This window comes from Haliotis rubra, unplaced genomic scaffold (genome assembly GCF_003918875.1).
Source record: "Haliotis rubra isolate DU_JTF1 unplaced genomic scaffold, ASM391887v1 Scf1504, whole genome shotgun sequence".
NCBI lineage: Eukaryota > Metazoa > Mollusca > Gastropoda > Lepetellida > Haliotidae > Haliotis > Haliotis rubra.
In genome coordinates this window covers 1-19,144 of record NW_025765453.1, presented here as the reverse complement: position 1 = coordinate 19,144, position 19,144 = coordinate 1, and the positions used below count along the sequence as shown (strand labels likewise).

The 19,144-nt window shown below is 38.4% G+C and overlaps 1 protein-coding gene and 1 long non-coding RNA gene across 2 annotated transcripts; both read right to left on the bottom strand.

The window, feature by feature from the left end:
- Positions 1-4,128: 4,128 nt before the first annotated feature.
- Positions 4,129-11,716, bottom strand: LOC124270295. The gene is made up of 6 exons (XM_046705335.1): positions 11,608-11,716; positions 8,967-9,045; positions 7,867-7,918; positions 6,808-6,925; positions 5,536-6,298; positions 4,129-4,415 (listed from the first exon to the last, which is right to left on the bottom strand). Exons 1-6 carry the CDS (start codon positions 11,714-11,716, stop codon positions 4,235-4,237), a joined length of 1,302 nt encoding a protein of 433 aa, XP_046561291.1. The 3' UTR covers positions 4,129-4,234.
- A 638-nt stretch (positions 11,717-12,354) lies between these two features.
- On the bottom strand, positions 12,355-16,761 carry LOC124270296. The gene is made up of 2 exons (XR_006896720.1): positions 16,698-16,761; positions 12,355-12,598 (listed from the first exon to the last, which is right to left on the bottom strand). It is a non-coding gene; the product is annotated as an uncharacterized LOC124270296 (long non-coding RNA).
- Between the last annotated feature and the right edge of the window lie 2,383 nt (positions 16,762-19,144).

Sequence of the window (19,144 nt, the reverse complement as noted above, 5' to 3'; positions counted from 1 at the left end):
GGTGTAACACATCTGTACAACAATATTGCAACGTCATTGTTAAGAATAGGGACAGCCGTGAAGTGAACAATGTTCTGATGCAAAAAGATACAAATATGCTTGATTTCACTGCGCATATTTGGTGGGGGATTCTAAAGGCAGGCCGCGTGTTATTTAAGACCACTGCCAGATTCTTCATACGTTATAGCCTCCTCACGGCTTGTCTATTCTGATTGACATCGTTCAGGCACATATTAAAAGCTCTGACACAATTGACATTTTAAAGTTCAGACTTAAAACTTGTTCTCAGTATATTACTTATAATCTCGGCTGTAAATAGTCTCGTGTAAATTATCTGTACATAGCGCTTTGAGCATGCCCCAGGATGCGTAAATCTAAACTCACTCACTCACTCAGTTGGTTCGTAAACTACTTTCTATCATTTGCTAGACTATGCAAGGGAGATAACTCGTGCCTCGCATCTCTCGCACGAAAGAGTCTCGATCTAAGCTTGGATCGGATCGTAAGATCGGGACCGGCTACGATCGTCCTAAGAACAGTTAGTGGAACGCGTGTAACTTTTTAGCTAAGACGATTGTAAAATTGGCGTAACTTGCTAAGATTGATCTTAAGATAAGATCGGTTAGTGGAACGGCACCCAGGTATCACCATCTAGTGTCATATGTCCTGTTGTCATTAACTAGTGTCATATGTCCTGGTATCATCTTCTAGTGTCATATGTCCTGGCATGATCTTCTAGTGTCATATGTCCTGGCATCATCTTCTAGTGTCATATTTCCTGGCATCATCTTCTAGTGTCATATGTCCAGGTATCATCTTCCAGTGTCATATGTCCTGGTGTCATTAACTAGTGTGATATGTCCTGTTGTCATTAACTAGTGTCATATGTCCTGGTGTCATCTTCTAGTGTCATATGTCCTGTTGTCATTAACTAGTGTCATATGTCCTGGTATCATCTTCTAGTGTCATATGTCCTGGTGTCATTAACTAGTGTCATATCCTCGTGTCATTTTTCTAGTGTAATATGTACTGAAGTCATTTTCTAGAGTCATATGTCCTGGTGTCATTTTCTAGTGTCATATGTCCAGGTGTCAATTTCTACTGTGATATGTCCTGGTGTCATTTTCTAGTGTCATATGTCCTGGCGGAATTTTCTTGTGTCATATGTCCTGGTGTCATTTTCTAGTGTCATATCTCCTGGTGTCATTTTCAAGTGTCGTATGTCCTGGTGTCATTTTCTAGTGTCATATGTTCTGGTGTCATTTTCTAGTGTCATATGTCCTGGTGTCATTAACTAGTGTCATATTTCCTGTTGTCATTTTCTAGTGCCCTATGTCCTGGTGTCATCTTCTAGTGTCATATGTCCTGGTGTCATTTTTTTTGTGTCATATGTCCTGGTGTCATTTTTTAGTGTCATATGTCTTGGTGTCATTTTCTAGTGTCATATGTCCTGGTGTCATTTTCTACTGTCGTGTGTCCTGGTGTCATTTTCCAGTGCCATATATCCTGGTGTCATTTTCTAGTATCATATGTCCTGGTGTCATTGTCTAGTGTCATGTGTCCTGGACTTTATTTAGAGTGCCATATATGCTGGTGTCATTTTCTAGTGTCACGTGTCCTGGTGTTATTTTCTAGTGTCACATGTCCTGGTGTCATTAACTAGTGTCGTGTGTCCTGGTGTCATTTTCTATTGTCATATGGCCTGGTGTTATTTTCTAGGGCCATATACCCTGGTGTCATTTTCTAGTGTCATATGTCCTGGTATCATTTTCTAGTGTCATGTGTCCAGGATTTTATTTTCTAGTGCCATATGTCCTGGTGTAAATGTCTACTGTCATGTGTCCTGGTGTCATTTTCTAGTGTCATATGTCATTGTTTCATTTTCTAGTGTCATGTGTCCCGGTGTCATTATCTAGTGTCATATGTCTTCGTGTCATTTTCTAGTGCCATATGTCCTGGTGTCAGTTACTAGTGTCATATGTCCAGGTGTCATTATCTAGTGTCATATATCATTGTTTCATTTTCTAGTGCCATATGTCCAGGTGTCATTTTCTGGAGTGATAGGTCCTGGGGTCATTATCTAGTGTCATATGTCCTGGTGTCATTTTTCAGTGTCATATTTCCTGGCATCATCTTCTAGTGTCATATGTCCTGGCATCATCTTCTAGTGTCATATTTCCTGGCATCATCTTCTAGTGTCATATGTCCTGGTATCATCTTCCAGTGTCATATGTCCTGGTGTCATTAACTAGTGTGATATGTCCTGTTGTCATTAACTAGTGTCATATGTCCTGGTGTCATCTTCTAGTGTCATATGTCCTGTTGTCATTAACTAGTGTCATATGTCCTGGTATCATCTTCTAGTGTCATATGTCCTGGTGTCATTAACTAGTGTCATATCCTCGTGTCATTTTCTAGTGTAATATGTACTGATGTCATTTTCTAGAGTCATATGTCCAGGTGTCAATTTCTACTGTGATATGTCCTGGTGTCATTTTCTAGTGTCATATGTCCTGGCGTAATTTTCTTGTGTCATATGTCCTGGTGTCATTTTCTAGTGTCATATCTCCTGGTGTCATTTTCAAGTGTCGTATGTCCTGGTGTCATTTTCTAGTGTCATATGTCCTGGTGTCATTTTCTAGTGTCATATGTCCTGGTGTCATTTTCTAGTGTCATATGTCCTGGTGTCATTAACTAGTGTCATATGTCCTGTTGTCATTTTCTAGTGCCCTATGTCCTGGTGTCATCTTCTAGTGTCATATGTCCTGTTGTCATTTTCTAGTGTCATATGTCCTGGTGTCATTTTCTAGTGTCATATGTCCTGGTGTCATTTTCTAGTGTCATATGTCCTGGTGTCATTTTCTTGTGTCATATGTCCTGGTGTCATTTTCTAGTGTCATATGTCCTGGTGTCATTTTCTACTGTCGTGTGTCTTGGTGTCATTTTCTACTGTCGTGTGTCCTGGTGTCATTTTCCAGTGCCATATATCCTGGTGTCATTTGCTAGTATCATATGTTCTGGTGTCATTGTCTAGTGTCGTGTGTCCTGGACTTTATTTAGAGTGCCATATATGCTGGTGTCATTTTTCTAGTGTCACGTGTCCTGGTGTTATTTTCTAGTGTCACATGTCCTGGTGTCATTAACTAGTGTCGTGTGTCCTGGTGTCATTTTCTATTGTCATATGGCCTGGTGTTATTTTCTAGGGCCATATACCCTGGTGTCATTTTCTAGTGTCATATGTCCTGGTATCATTTTCTAGTGTCATGTGTCCAGGATTTTATTTTCTAGTGCCATATTTCCTTTTCGCGGCACTTGTTGCATGTAGTACACTTATTCCCCTTGACCTGAAGTGCTCAAGAAGAAGAAGGCCCGTGACTGATTTTCCTTCACCAGCTGACCCAACAAGAAGCACATGCCGGTATGATCCAAACAAGTCAAGTATCTCATCCATAATTTGCGGCCTGATGAAGTCTGCAGCATATAAAAAGTGAGCTTAAATACATCCATATGTGTTATTTTGTATGTTGTGAATTAGTTTTAAATTTGATTTTACTTATTTGATACATAGTTAAAGAAATATTACCGTCCCTAGATACCATGAGGTAAAGTCTGCTGTGCATTACAAATTCATGTGCTATTTCCTTCCTTAGACTTCAACACGCTGAAGGTAAATTTTTTAAAATTAGCAAACAAATGGAATCTGGTATAATTATGCCTGACTGACTGACTGAGTATGGTTTTACGCCGATTTTAGCAATATTCCAGCAATATCTCGGCGGGGGACACCAGAAATGGGCTTTAGAAATTGTACCCATGTGGGAAATCGAACCCGGGCCCGTCGGCGTGAGGAGCGAATGCTCTAATCACTAGGCTACCCCACCGCCCCAATTATGCCTGAACGTATATATATATATATATATATATATATATATATATATATATATATATATATATATAAAGAAAGTGATGAGAATACCCAGTGTACAGTAGTACATATATAGGAAGAAGTTTCTGAAATAATCACACGACACGGATCTTCTCCAACATGTTTTTATAATGCCTGATTATGCTTCCCTACAATTCCCTACATGGGTACAATGTATATATATATATGATATATATGATAACTAATAATCTTCTACAAAATGACATCTTCATTTCAGGTTTGTATTACATTCATATGTATTGGTACATTGTCATGCGAAAATACTTCTCAGTGATTTGTTCAGTTAGTCTAACATAGATTATATTTCTGATTGTAGAAGGTCCACGTAATTTTGATGGTTTCGTGATCATGCAAAGGTAGAATTGATTCTGTGACAGCGGCTCTCTCGGACTCGCAGTTGTTGTCCAAGACATCTGTTATTGCAGGACTTTCAGAAATCAATGCCGTTGAAACACTCTCACACAAACCTCTGAAAACAAATATACACTATGAAGATACCAAACGGTAATTGTTGTTGACAAAGTAGTAGGCCATGACTCAGGTTGTATAAAATATACAATATGAAAACAATATGTCATAGACATAACTATTCTGTGCCAGCTCAGTTCATCAACTTTGTTTTCAACGTTAACACCTTAACGTTAATCAAACTGGGTTTTACTTGGGAATTAACCATGTCCGCTACTTCTTGATAATGAATACTGTTTCATTGTGACTTTGATGTTCAGGTATGCGTTAAGATGTCCCAAAAAACATCAAGACAATAGAAATTCAGTAAAAGTACATATTAGTCTAATATCATATAGTAACTTGTTTTATGTTACCTTATAGTTATGATCATGAATTCAACAAAGCTACAAAGAAAGTTGCAGCAAACATCTGACAACATTACGAAGTAAATAGGTTCTGACATAATGCCCAAAATGTATAAAAATGATCGATTTTGCAGAATAGAATTGCTGAATATCTACTCAGAAGATAACATTTGTTAAGTTCATGTTGCAAAAGCTAAAAAGTAGCTATGTGTTTGGTAGATGTATAATTTAGACAGTATATATTTGCAAAGATCTTGTGATAGGTTAATTGGATGAGTATTCCTGAGACAAAATCCGACAGGAATATGGTGTAAGGAGAGTATGATACTTGTATTTATTTTATCCGTGAGCCAGCTTTGCGGTTGCTGGCAAATGTGTTACCTTGCCACCATCCGTAAAGAGGCCTGAAACAATTTCTCTTCTAGTTGGACAGTAACTATTTGCAATTAATGATGTTAAAGGACATTTTGATTCACATGGGTGGTGCAGTTTACCTGGTTAAACATTCATACATTCATTGTCACACAGAAGGCCCGGTTTCGATTCCCTACATGGGTACAATGTGTGAAGCCCATTTCTGGTGTCCCCCGCCGTGATATTGCTGGAATATTGCTAAAAGCGGCCTAAAACCATATTCATTCATTCATTCATTCATTCATTCATTCATTCATTCATTCATTCATTCATTCATTCATTCATTCATTCATTCATTCATTCATTCATTCATTCATTCATTCATTCATTCATTCCAGTAAAATAGTGAAATGATCTGACCTGTACTTGGACTTGTCTTCCACTGATTTGACCATGAGATAGGTTGGTAGAAAGTTTTGAAGTCTTCTAGCAACTTCCAACATCAGAGTAGTTCCACCACACTTTGGAAGCGTCAACACAAACACATATTTGGAATTCATATTTTCTAACAACACTGTGCATTGTTCTTTTGTTAGGAAATTAATCCTTTCTGCGTCGGGAAACTGATCGCCAGGCTCTACTTTGGCAACTGAAGCCCAAAAAGAAGTAATGAGTTTATCATATTTTCCTTCTGACATGTAAAGGGAGTCAAACGTAACAAATCTGCTACATGAATGCGCAAGCGTCTTCAACTTGGATTGAAATGTATCCCATGAGTCAAGATGAGACTTGCACACAACACCAAACACTGCTGAAAAGTCATCGTCAATGAACCTATTGAGGGAGGTGATCAGCCCTCTAGCAACACTGACGTATTTCTTTGCTTCTGTGGTGTCGTTATCAACTACAGTCAGCACAAATGCTGGTTGAGAAGGGAGCATCAAGACAATGTCGCAGCGGATATCTGATGGCAACTCACTGTACGGTATATTTAATGGAAAACACAATGTCTTAGCGATAAAGATGAAACCATCTGTTTCTTGAAGAAGTCTTGGTTTGGCTGTGTCTATCAGTCCACTGTTTTGGGACAAAGAAAATGTTTCTTCTTGAAGGAAAGTTACAAGTTTCTCAGTGATCCTCTTTAGACTGGCGGTAAGGCTTTTAGGCACAATGCTAAGTTTACCTGCAAGTATAAATCATGAATATCAGTGATAATTATTTTATAATAACATTTGAATGCATTTTACTGTGACCTTATATATATATATATATATATATATAAATCATCTGCATTTAATACAGGAAATATTTATTTGTATGTGTTGGGGGACGTGACACATTCCGACACGTTAACGTCCGGGTTAGAATTGAAATTTAGCAACTCATGCTTGTCCTAAGAGGCGACTAACGGGATCGGGTAGTCAGACTTGATTGGCACATGTCATCGTATCCCAGTTGCGTAGATCGATGCTTATGCTGTCGATCACAGGACTGTCTGATCCAGAATTAATTATTTACAGACCGCCGCCATATATCTTGAATATTGCTGAATGGGGCGACATACAAACATGTCACATTTCAATAAGGACATACCGATTAATTACTTCCTGGGATTGTTTCAATCTTAAATTTGTCAGTGTATTGGAACATTGATGTAACAACTTTTCTTGGATGGATAGAAAAAGAACATACCACGAGGACAGTAGAATTCTCGAATGTCTTTGATACTGTCACCAATCTGTTGTAGTGATGGTAGAAAGAAGTCTTTCGTTTGAATGTTGAACTGCTGCGGTTCCACACAGATGTTTGTCTGAAAAATAACAACTTTTAATTAGTTTCCACTGATATGTCCGTGTATGAAACACAATTATGACATTTGTAGTGTGAGGGTTGATAACAGGACCATGTTCCTGGCAAACTGTACTCGTCACTGAGCTTCAAGGCGCCAGATATTGCTTTCACCATCAAAATAAGTAACGGTATAGATAATACTATTACTACTAGTAGTATTACTACTAATATTACTACTACTATTATTATTGTTATTATTACTACTACTACGACTACTAGTATTACTACTACTACTACTACTACTATCATTACTGCTGCAATTACTACTATTGGTATTACTACTACTATTACTACTTCTACTCATTACTGCTGCAATTATAACTACTGCTTCTTATTGGTATTACTACTACTACTATCATTACTACAATTACTACTAGTATTATTACTACTACTACTCATTATTACTACTATGCTACTATTATACCACTACTACTATCATTACTATTGCTATTACTACTATTACTATTACCATTATAACTACTACTACCACTACCACTACTACTACTACTACCACTACTACTATTATTACTACTGCTACTACCACTACTACTAGTATAACTACTGCTATTACTACTGCTATTACTATACCACTACTACTACTATAACTACTGCTATTACTACTACCACTACTACTATTATCACTACTGCTATTACTACTACTACTATTACCACTACTACTAGTATAACTACTGCTATTACTATTACTACTTATATTGCCACTACTACTATTATTACTATTGCTATTACTACTATTACTACTACTGTTATTCTACTTCTACTATCATAACTTTATAGGAACTACTACAACTACTCTTAATTTCGCAAACATCTGATATGACTGAGTACATTGTTATGATACTATGACTTTCTGATATAGGTATAGAAAGGAAAACAACTCACCTTAAGCTCAAATGGGGCTGCTACATAGTTTAGGGCGTCATACTTTCTTGTTCTGAAGAAGAGAAGTCGATTGTACAATTCCGGCTATATCATAAGCATGTTTTTATGAATCACTTACAAACCAGGGATGAAAAAATCATAGAACCTAGTCAAAAGTTCACCTGAAAAATATATCGGAAACATATGATAAAAGTCGATATGTGGAATTTCAACGGACCCTTTTGTATCACTGACGAGTCAAAGTTTGAAATGCCCTTCACTACAATAAAACTTGATTGGAATGTTTGCTTCAGCCTTAAATGTTCTTAGCAAGAGCCGTGTGACGCTCTTTGAAATCGTGGTGAAAGGATCAGCATACTCTGTTGTACCCCTAAATGTGGTGAAAATAAACGCACAAAGGATGCCATTTAGAAAGTGGTCAAATGTAACACATGTTGTATTTGGGATTACACTTTCTTAGTACTGAGAAAGCGTAATCCCAAATATAGCATAGATTGCATTACTGCAGTTTGGAAAAATAAAGACAAGTTGGAAGTGGTTCAGCCTTCGTGGTTTGGTTCAAAACATGGGTGCCATACTTCTTATGCGCTCGTTAAGATGCGAGATGGTGAGTGAGTGATTAAATATTTAACGTCACATCAGCAATATTTCAGCCATATCGTGACGAGAACAAATTTGATTATAAAGAATATGTATATAATATAAAACCCTTCGTCAAAGGACAGTAAAACAACTAGACTATCACAATTCGAATTTAAAACTAGCATATGAAGTTAAAACTAATAGCACAATTTGGACAATACATAATATAAAAATGGGCTAAAGTGAGTGAGTGAGTTACAATTTATCGTCACATCGGCAATATTTCAGCCATATCGTGACGAGAACAATTAATTGGTACACATAGTAATTAATAGTAAATTATAAAAAGCCTGCCTACGAAGGACAGTAAAATAACTAGATTATCACAGAGAATAATTTAAAACTAGTAATTAATTGTAAAACAGTTTAACTTGTCAAATAGTTGACAATACAATATAAAACCGGGCTATAGATTGCCAACAACTGAAGATGAGGGATGATAGTACAATAGTCCATACTTGACTTCGCCAAATTGCTCTTCTTCATCTTTTCGTTTTTCACCAATGTGTTTAAGCTTTTGCCGGTAAAGAGTGCCATCTGAAATTAAAATAATCAAATTATAATTTAATTATATCGGTATTAGCATGACCCTTCATCACCTGAAAAAGTTATGATATTGTTCGTGGAAAGTTATGGTAATGTTCGTGGAAAGTTATGGCACCGTCTGTTTTGGTTGGTATGTCGCAGTCCTTTGAAAGGAAACACGCTCTATTCTCTAGTTACATTCAATGTCTTTCGTGATGACAATTTCGGATTATGGTGCTTGGTTTTACTTGAAATGGGAAACGTTTATGTCGGAAAAGGTTTGTCAATTGTCATTTTTAAAGCTCACACGGAAGCTTATTTGTTGGGGTCCATTGTTCCGATGTTTATTCCAACACATTGTATGCCAGGAAACACTATTGTCTCGAAAACCCTCACGAGGATGTCTGTTCATCAATATTTCAGTGTGGTCGTTACACAATATAGATCCTATATATCAGGGACGAATATAAAACATTCATATTCACACAGTGAAGCGTATTCATTCCCGGAATCGAGTAACATGTTCTGCTTGCTTTTCTGATCAATCACCGTCTTGTTTGTTTGCAATCTTCCCGCTACATGTCTGGAACAGGTCATCCCCTGCTCCAAGGCGTCAGCATCGATCTACGACAATGCGATACTGTGACATGTGTCAACTAAGTCAGGAGCCTGACCACCCGATCCCGTCAGTTGCTCTAACGACAGTCATGGGTTGATGGATTCCAATTCTAACCCGGACTAAAGACATAATTTATTCGTAAGGCCCTCAATGCAAAATAAAGGTCTGACCGAGAATAGATGATATTCGTCCACGATTTCTAAGATATTCCACAAGCAGTAGCACTGACTTATTACCTGGACATATTCACGTCAATGATAACGCTGATGCGAAATTCCTGTGGAATGTCCATATATCATTGGTGTATTTGTAAACGAAGTAATGCCTATCTAAAGTAGTAGAAGACAATTACCACAGTCTAACTAGTCTCGTTCCCGATGGATATTACATAACGTGTAATAAAGGTCTTAAATAAGGTATTTATGGATGATCCTGGCACGGGTAAAACACAGTATACGATTGTGACAGTGCAAATTAAAACCAACACATCGTTGCCAGTTCAATTTCTTTTATTACAATGCGAAGCTTAAAGCACTAACTATTTAATGCACAGATCATTCCACAACAGAGAAACACGAATCATGTGCAAATATTTGAACAAAGATGAGATATACCTAACAATAACTACTAAGGGGCATGATGGTTCTCGGCATCTAATTGTCCACAATTAGCAGTACCATGAACCCATGTCCATCGTTGTGCATATCACACTGAGCAAGCACCCTACGATGCATGTAATTTTCAAGTTTTATGTCATTCATAGCTTTCCTCCACATGAAGCGGAGCGGTGATGGTAAAAGCTTCAAATCGTCACGCTGAAGTCGAGTCCCCGCAGTGATACTACTGGAATATTGCTAAAAGCGGTGTATAATCATCCTGACTCACTCCACATAAAGTTGACAAGACTTAATACATGTACAAATGAAACAGTGTTGCCAAAGCTGTGTGAAGCCAAACTCACTAGCTACAAATAGTGTAAATAACCAGTAGGAAAATAATCCTTGCAAATCGAACAGCAAGGTTGTGTTCACAATGCCTGTACATATCCGTGGCCTTTGCATAATAGTGGTGAAATGCTGAATACTGACATTCATTACATCCATGACGGAAAATATAACATCGGTGTAAGAATGCACATTTAAACTAATTAGACAGGGATTGCCAAAGCATTGTTTGTTGTTTTACGCCGCTTTCAGAAATAGCCAAGCCATATGGCGGCAGTCTGTAAATAATCGAGTCTGGACCAGACAATCCAGTGATCAACAGCATGAGCATCGATCTACGCAATTGGGAACCGATGACATGTGTCAACCAAGTCAACGAGTCTGACCACCCAACCCCGTTAGTCGCCTTTTACAACAAGCATGGGTTGCTGAAGATCAATTGTATTCCGGATCTTCACATTTAAGAAAATATAGTATCGGTATACAAGTACATATTTGAGTTATAGGCGAGGATTGCCAAGGCCAGATATTCAAATATACTGAATCCGGACATAAATTTGAACATCAAATGATTTTTTAATTATTGTTACATGACATTTTGACATGGTAATACACGGTAAAACCTACTAAATCCAAGGACGAGACACATAAAACGAACATTTGATAACGGAAAGAAAGCCGCGGTATTGACATTTTTGTTCGGAGGCACTTATCAACAAGTAGCTACTATTCTCAAGATGAATATTTAAAACATGTATGTACATCACGAAGATGTCTGTCTGTCAATCTGTATTGATCTCTATATGTCTTCTGTTCTTAGTGACACCTGACAGTGTGTAAATCATCAGAACGAAGTTTTATTGGTCAATGCAATCTTTTCGAACCATGTTTTTACACCAACAGGGGTACATGTGTTGTTGACGATTCGGCATGATAGAGGGCCTCTTTTGTCATAAAATGCAATTCCATTGATTGGGTAAACCAGTATTTCGACAACGTAGTACTTCATACTGTGCTGAGCTCTTGTGGCACGTGCTTGCATCTTTTCGGGAGGGACAAGAGTGCATCTCACCTTCATCATGTCCCAGTTAGCAGTGTCACCTTCAAAATCACACACCATGCTCTCGTCACGCGCTACTTCTTTTAGGTAGCCTCTGAACGCATTTTCATCCTCAAGAGGCACTCCTTGGACAAGCAGATCTTTTGATTTGTATTTACCTGTGCTTTTTCCTTTTTCCCCTATTCCAAGCAAGAAGGATCCACCTCGCGAGTTTTTGGTAAAAGCACTGACATACTCCTTCAGTCGAAAGTCATCCCATATCGTTCTTGCTTTATTATAGTCCGATAATTCCTTCCAGGTAACTTTGAGCTTGTTTTCAATGAAGCCTTTAAGCTGTAAATCACGTTTCTCTTGCAACTGAGGAATGGTTTCAAAATCACCATTGAACCTGAAATCAGGTTCTTCACGAGGAATGTGACTGGAACCGTTTCGTTCGACAACAAACCGTTTCACCGTGGCTGGTAAAGGGTTTACAATTCCCCAGTCTAGACATATTTTGGTGTTGAAATCCGCTGTTGAAAATTCTGTGCCTTTTGCGACATAAATACTGATGAAATCATGGAACTTATCGCATCCAGAGGCTTCTCGCTTAGCCTTTCTTTTTTATACACGCTTTCAAACATTCTCCCGTCTTCTATCATTCTGTACAGGGTTTCATCTGCAAACTCGTCGAAAGCACCAACATAATTTTCATTTGGGATTAAACCTACAATGTGAACAAGTAAGTAACCACCATTAGAATTTCTTAGAGCTGAGACATATTTTGTGAGTTCTGTTAGTTTCAAATTCCGTTTCTCCCGTTTCTCAATTTTCTCTTTGTCATTTAATTTCTTGTCGATGCCATACAGATAGTGAACATGAATTCCCATGAACTGGATGTTCGGGCTGGTAGCCATTGTACCTCTGAATGACTCAACAGCTTCATTGCATCTGTCAATGTGCCTAGAACAGACAGAAAAGCAGTGACCAGATCTCTCACAACAAATTTCACTCATTATATTCATGGGTACTTTGGACTTGAATATCCGTTGATTCACTTGCTTACACCATTCCAGATGCCAGACACCATTTCTGTCGGCCCTTGTCACATCAATGGGTTTGCTAACTATGAAGGAGTTGGTGAGTTTAGTTGCACGCAGTTTTAACAATATTCCAGCAATATCATGTCGGAGGACACCAGATATGGGTTTCACACATTGTAACCATGTGCGGAATCGAACCCGGGTCTTCGGTGCCTCAAGAGAACGCTGTAACCACTAGGCTACCTAGCGTTCCCGCGACGAAGGAAAAGATTCACTTGTACAAAACTGTGATCATGAACATGCATATATGTTCTGCTTTGACTGTTGGATAGATTACGTCCATATTGAATTAACTCGCACAACAGTAATACTGTTTCATGATATAACACTGCGTCAATATTGGCATGATGATTCAGGTTTTACATTTGTGTGTAGTACGTACACTGAAAACACCATAATGTAATCATGATGAGTATGATTGTAACAGTTTATTGTTTGGAGTTTCTAACGAGTTGATCAGCAAGTTACAAATGTTTCAGAACATTGCTGGCCGTATTATAACAAGAAGCCAACCATCTTGTGACACATCACCCATTCTCCAATCTCTCCACTGGCTTCATATTCCTGAACGTATTAATTCAAAATACTGACACTCACTTATCAGGCAATTCTGTACCTTATATGTCATCCGTATTGTATTCATAAGAGGCGTCACCACTTTACCGTCAACACGTCCATATCAGCTCAAGTGTATAAACACTTCCTCGTACTTGTATATATGCCTCTGTGCGTAACACTTCGATGTTAGAGCCAACACCTAAACGTCGCTTCCAACTTCAATTTAGACGGCGTTCATCCATCTTATCCCTATTTATAGGCTGTTTGGGTCAAAATGATACCGATAAATCCTAATCAAACTCCAATTCGGTTTACGATCAAACATTCATTTCAACGCCGAGTGTAAAGAAAACGTCAGACCAACTCTGGAAACAAGTTTCATAACGTTTGTCCCCAAACACAAGTGTTACAGTCCACACCTCAACGCCACTTCTAATTTCGATAGAGACAGCCTTCATCCATCGTACACTCATCTGCCCGTTGATTGTCTGATGCTTATAAATGATGACTGTTGCATCTTAACCATTAATTATTGCGTGATGTTTCTATACAATAGTCTACAACATTTGCAAAACACCGAGCTCCATTTGAGGCCCTGGCCCGCGTTTCACAAAAGCCTCCTAAATTTAGGAGGGCGTAGTCCAAACGACCTTGTTTACGACCCTCTTCCGACCTCCTTTACGACCGTTTCACAAAGACGTCATATCCATGTCGTACGACGCGGTCCTAAATCCATGTCGTACATTGTATAAGAGGTACTTTGTTGCATAGCAACGTATAAAGCGAGACCGAACGGGCACCTGCTTATCTTGTTATTACCAAAGTATGTCAAAATAGAAATACAGTTTGAATAACAATGCAAATGTTATGTTTTTAATTCAATGTACAGGTAATCTTATCGTAAAAAATAAATGAATTATTTTGGATTCTCTCACTAAATTCCATTGAAATTTACAAGATAAAATGTATAAATCATTTTCATTAATATTATCAGTTTTACTTATAAGGTTCGAATTAAATCGCAGTCCATTTACTTGTTCATATGAAACTGCAATATTAGTCCCAATGTATTGAATATTGCACAATATGGGACCTAATGTCAATGTTGCAGTTATGGCTACGCTTGATCTACTAACACTTGTGTAAAGGTTTAAAATATGGTGTGATACTCTAAATGTGTCAATTTCTTTGTAACTTTTATTCAAACAATCAAAAACTTTCAAAGAATAAAAACGTATACCCAATATCCACGTATGATATGATATTGAACAAGGCTAAATGTAGGTACTGAAATTGGTTTCATGAAAAAAATATCTGAATGATACGCAAAATATACATCATAGTACTGAAAGTGTAATCAGAAGGATAGGACGATTGTGTTTACGTTTTTTATCATCCGACCTTCACCTTAAAGATATTGCCTAATATGTAGTACTACAACAATGTTGACGTGTGACATCACAACAGATGACTGATTTCTTACAAAATGGCGGCTTCGCTGACAAGGGTACACAAGATTTTGCGAGGACTCTTCCCTTGATTCAGGGATCGTTTGTATATAAATATGAAATGTAAGTAATCAGAGTGACTCTGACTATCTGTGTATTGTTATATGTTTTCTTTGTAAGTAAGAGAAGAAGCCAAAAATGCTGATAATTACCGTTGTCGTTCTGCGTGATTTTGCGTCTGTTATGGCGTCACGCTGCACGGAAACTTTGACAATTTCTTATGAAATCTCAAATCATTCCATTATATCTATTCTTTATTTCCTCTTTCTTGCTATGATCGATACTCTTTCCTTACATATTCTAAAGGTATTGAGCCATTGCAAGCAATGAATAGCCGGCTGCTACGCAGTATTAATCGGAATTTTTCTTTGTTTACATTTCAGTAGCGCAGTCTTCCGAGCACAGCGTTTGTTTTTACACCCAATATTCAGTTGGTATTGATAACAAAGACCAGCTGTGATTTGATTTAAAAATGTAAGGGGAATTCAGTGATGCATTTGTGGCAGCTGATTGTGAAATATACGCGATTTGATAGGCAACTCAATACTGGCCTTTGCGAGACGTGATTTTGTAAACACTATCCAATATGGCGGAAAGCGCCCATAGAAATATATTTTCGAAAACATCCAAACCGATTCTAGGTTCATCGGCAGCGTTTCAGATTATCATTAGTGATATCATGAAAACTGATTTCAGTGATCATTAATATGTTATTTTTGAAATTCAGTACTCCCAGTAATTATCCGATTTTCACATTTGAAAACATACTGTCTATACTGTACAGCAAATAATGCTGTGAATCGTGATTTCGTATTGTGTATAAAATGGCGACATTTATGATGAAGCCTATTTTGAAAGGTTATTTAGATTTGTCTGATGGTATCAACAAACAGGGAATTTCCCGCAGAATACAAAACTGTGAAGTATATTTGTGTGCGTGACATATTATAGAATTTTATTGAACTTCAAAGTGAGGGTTGAAGAGGAAGGAGGTATGTCCCTGTGGCACCCAGGGTTTTTAATCAAGTCCAGATACATGGCCAGAGCACTAGCGGTGTCGCGGAGTATTCTTGACACACTAGCTCGGGATACTCAATCGTCAATGGAGATCCCCGATTTCACTGAGGAAAACCCCTTTTGCCAAATACCTCTGTGTACACAACACTTGCAGGGAGGTCGGAATAGCATGTGAACGCCTTGTAGGTTTGTTCAGTTGGGGCTCTAACTTTCTGCACAGTCAGAAAACAACATGAGTGTCGAGCACGTTCGACCTGTCTCAAAATTTCTCAGGTCTTCTTTGTTAGCGCGTTTTAATCACTTGCAGTGCCATAATCGTTGACGCCATATTTGTAGTGTTTACGACCTCCTAAAGCATTTACGGCAGGTCAATCGGGGTCCTAAATTTTGGGCTGTTTACGGCACAGTGTAAATATACGAGGTCTTTGTGAAACAGGGTAAAAAAGTAAGAGGTGGTCTACGACCTGCTTTACGAGGTCGTACCGGTAAGAAGGCTTTGTGAACGGGCCCCTGGATCTTATGACAATCACAGAAATATCGTCGACCCAACCTAGCTCGAATACCCGTGAAGATCCGGATTAGAATTGGTCTTCAGCAACCCACGCTTGTCGCCAGACACTACTAACGGGATCGGGTGGTCAAGCTCGCTGACGTGTTCGACACATGTCATTGTAACCCAATTGCGGCGGATCAGTGCTGATCCAGTTGATCACTGGATTGTCTGGCCCAGACATGATTATTTACATTGGATCATTGGTGGGTGCGGAGGTAAAAGGTAAACAACAAACAATCAAACAAGACAAAACAAAACCCGAAACTACCCACGAATCAGTCATCTTGGAATGTTTCGTTGTATGTAAATCAACACATACTTACAGTTTACAAGCTGAATGGATGCCCTTTTCAGTCCTTTCAAGTTTCTCTCACGACCAAAGAATTCATTCCTCTGCAAGTAAGATTTGGATACCAATTACCATTTGCATTGTAGATCCGTATGTGACTTTGACGAACACAATTGCTTAAATACATAGGGACCATACTAATAATGCTCACATGTGATACGGTGTCTATTTCAGAAGATCGCTCGCTGTTAATGTTATTGAACATGGTTGCATTAAAGCGTGTTACCTGATAAACAAGACCACATCGATACTATTGGGCGCACAAAACGTTTTAATACGATAAGGAATAAAGTACATGCACACGTTCACATGTCCTCCATGTCAACATGTAAGCTTTTCAATTGATCCCCAGTTATGTAATGAAACTGTTGAACAATGATGGCGTGTTACATACTCCTCCTAAATCTGAACGCCTCAGCGTTGATCAAATGTGCTTTGCTAAGTGTATAGTCTTGAATATTTGTTTCTCTGTAAAATGTTATCTTGAGGTCCCAGGGAGAGACCAGCCCCTCAGTAGGAGATGAGTTAATTTCAAACTACGAGTAATATGGTACTAAAGTGTAATTTCATGTCGAGTTGTATTCGTCTGCAAGAAAGACTGGTATGCCAATTACCACATATGTTGCACATGCGAGTGTGATTCATTCCTCAAGTACGTACTCACAACATTTATAATCCCTATAATTTATACGTTAAATATATCAGTTACTGTGAATTGTATTGGTGCACTTACATCCTGCTAAAGGACATCGATACGTTCAGCCACGCAGTAGGTCTCAAGACAGCTTCATTACCCGCCACTTACATACACATACAAGCATATTGCTTACACTGATAACACGCGATTCGTTTGTTTGTTTGTTTGCTTGCTTTTGTTGTTATAGCGCAACTCAGCAATATTACAGCAATACACGGTTTGTAAATAATCGAGTCTTGACCAGACGATCCGGAGTGAAACAACATGAGCGTCGATGTACGCAAATGGGTTATGGTGACATGTGTCAACCAAGTCAGCGAGCTTTACAACCCGATTGCGTTAGTCGCCTCTTACGACAAGCATGGGTTGTTGAAGACCAATTCTAACCTGGATCTTCACGACTGTTTTTCTTTGTAAGACACAAAGAATCAAAGCTGTGTGTATACATTTAACTCGCTCATTTACTGGTTTAGTACAAACACTGCTGATATGGACGACTACAGACGCTAACCCATACGTCGATATCAACCGAGGTGTAATTTCAACTCCTGGGGTTTGTAATCTAAAACAAACTTGGGTTTGACAAACACAACAAGCCATACAACCGCTGACGCATGAGAACGATCAATCAGCAACATAATCACTGGCTAAGAAGACACCCCATACACTTTGCCTTTTATGTATGCCAAGTAGCGTAAATGGGTATAGGAGACGGCATTGTGCAATCTCGATTAGCAGTGTGCCGAGGCATATTTCAATAGCGATTATATTACCGTGATAGGACCCTCTTGTCCTATCAAAACCTGCAGTCAAGACATGCTCTAGTCGTGTATTGTTAAGATGAGCCAAATGTTACACCGCTCATCAAAGTGTTTGTGTTTAAAACTTCCTTGTTGAATGTTTCTGCATTACTCTTCCCTGTTTCACCTTCTTTTGTAAATGTTCTTGTATAAAGCTTGTCTATTATCCTTGTTAACCATTGATTCGTTCTGGTTATGTAAATAAATAGTAGTTTTCTTATTACAGCGATAAAGAAACATTTCATCAATACATATACACCAAGGATGAAGGATGAAGTAGTTCAAACCATATATCAACACTGAATCCAATATACCGCGCCCTGCTGATCTATTTTCCATTTCCTTCACAACGCGTCGAAACACCAAAATGAAACGATTATAACATAGGTATATACATTTCAAGTCAGGTTCCTACACCCCTTCTCTCAGTCGACCCAGCACAAAACTGCAACTATTACATACGCACTGATACTTGATACACACAACATAACGAACATACAATACATCACATTCATACGTATACGAGGGTCGGTCAAAAAATAGTCGGCCTAACTATATTTTCGATGTCCAATGTTTCAAAAGCTTCCATTTTAGTTTGTAGGAATCATTAGCAAAGCCGTAAAAAAAAATTCACATATGAGGGTAATGTAATTCACACCAGACACCCCTTACAGTTCTCTCTCTTCTCTGTCTCTCTCTCTCTCTCTGTCTGTCTCTCTCTCTGTCTCTCTCTCTCTGTCTCTCTCTCTCATACACATACACACACACACACACACACACACACACACACACACACACACAAACAACACATGTAGCTCTTCCATATACTTACCTCATATGACCAAACTGTACAGCAGACACCACACTTGATTTTACATATACATGCCACGGTTGCCCAACCCCTCACAAGGAAGCACAAATGAG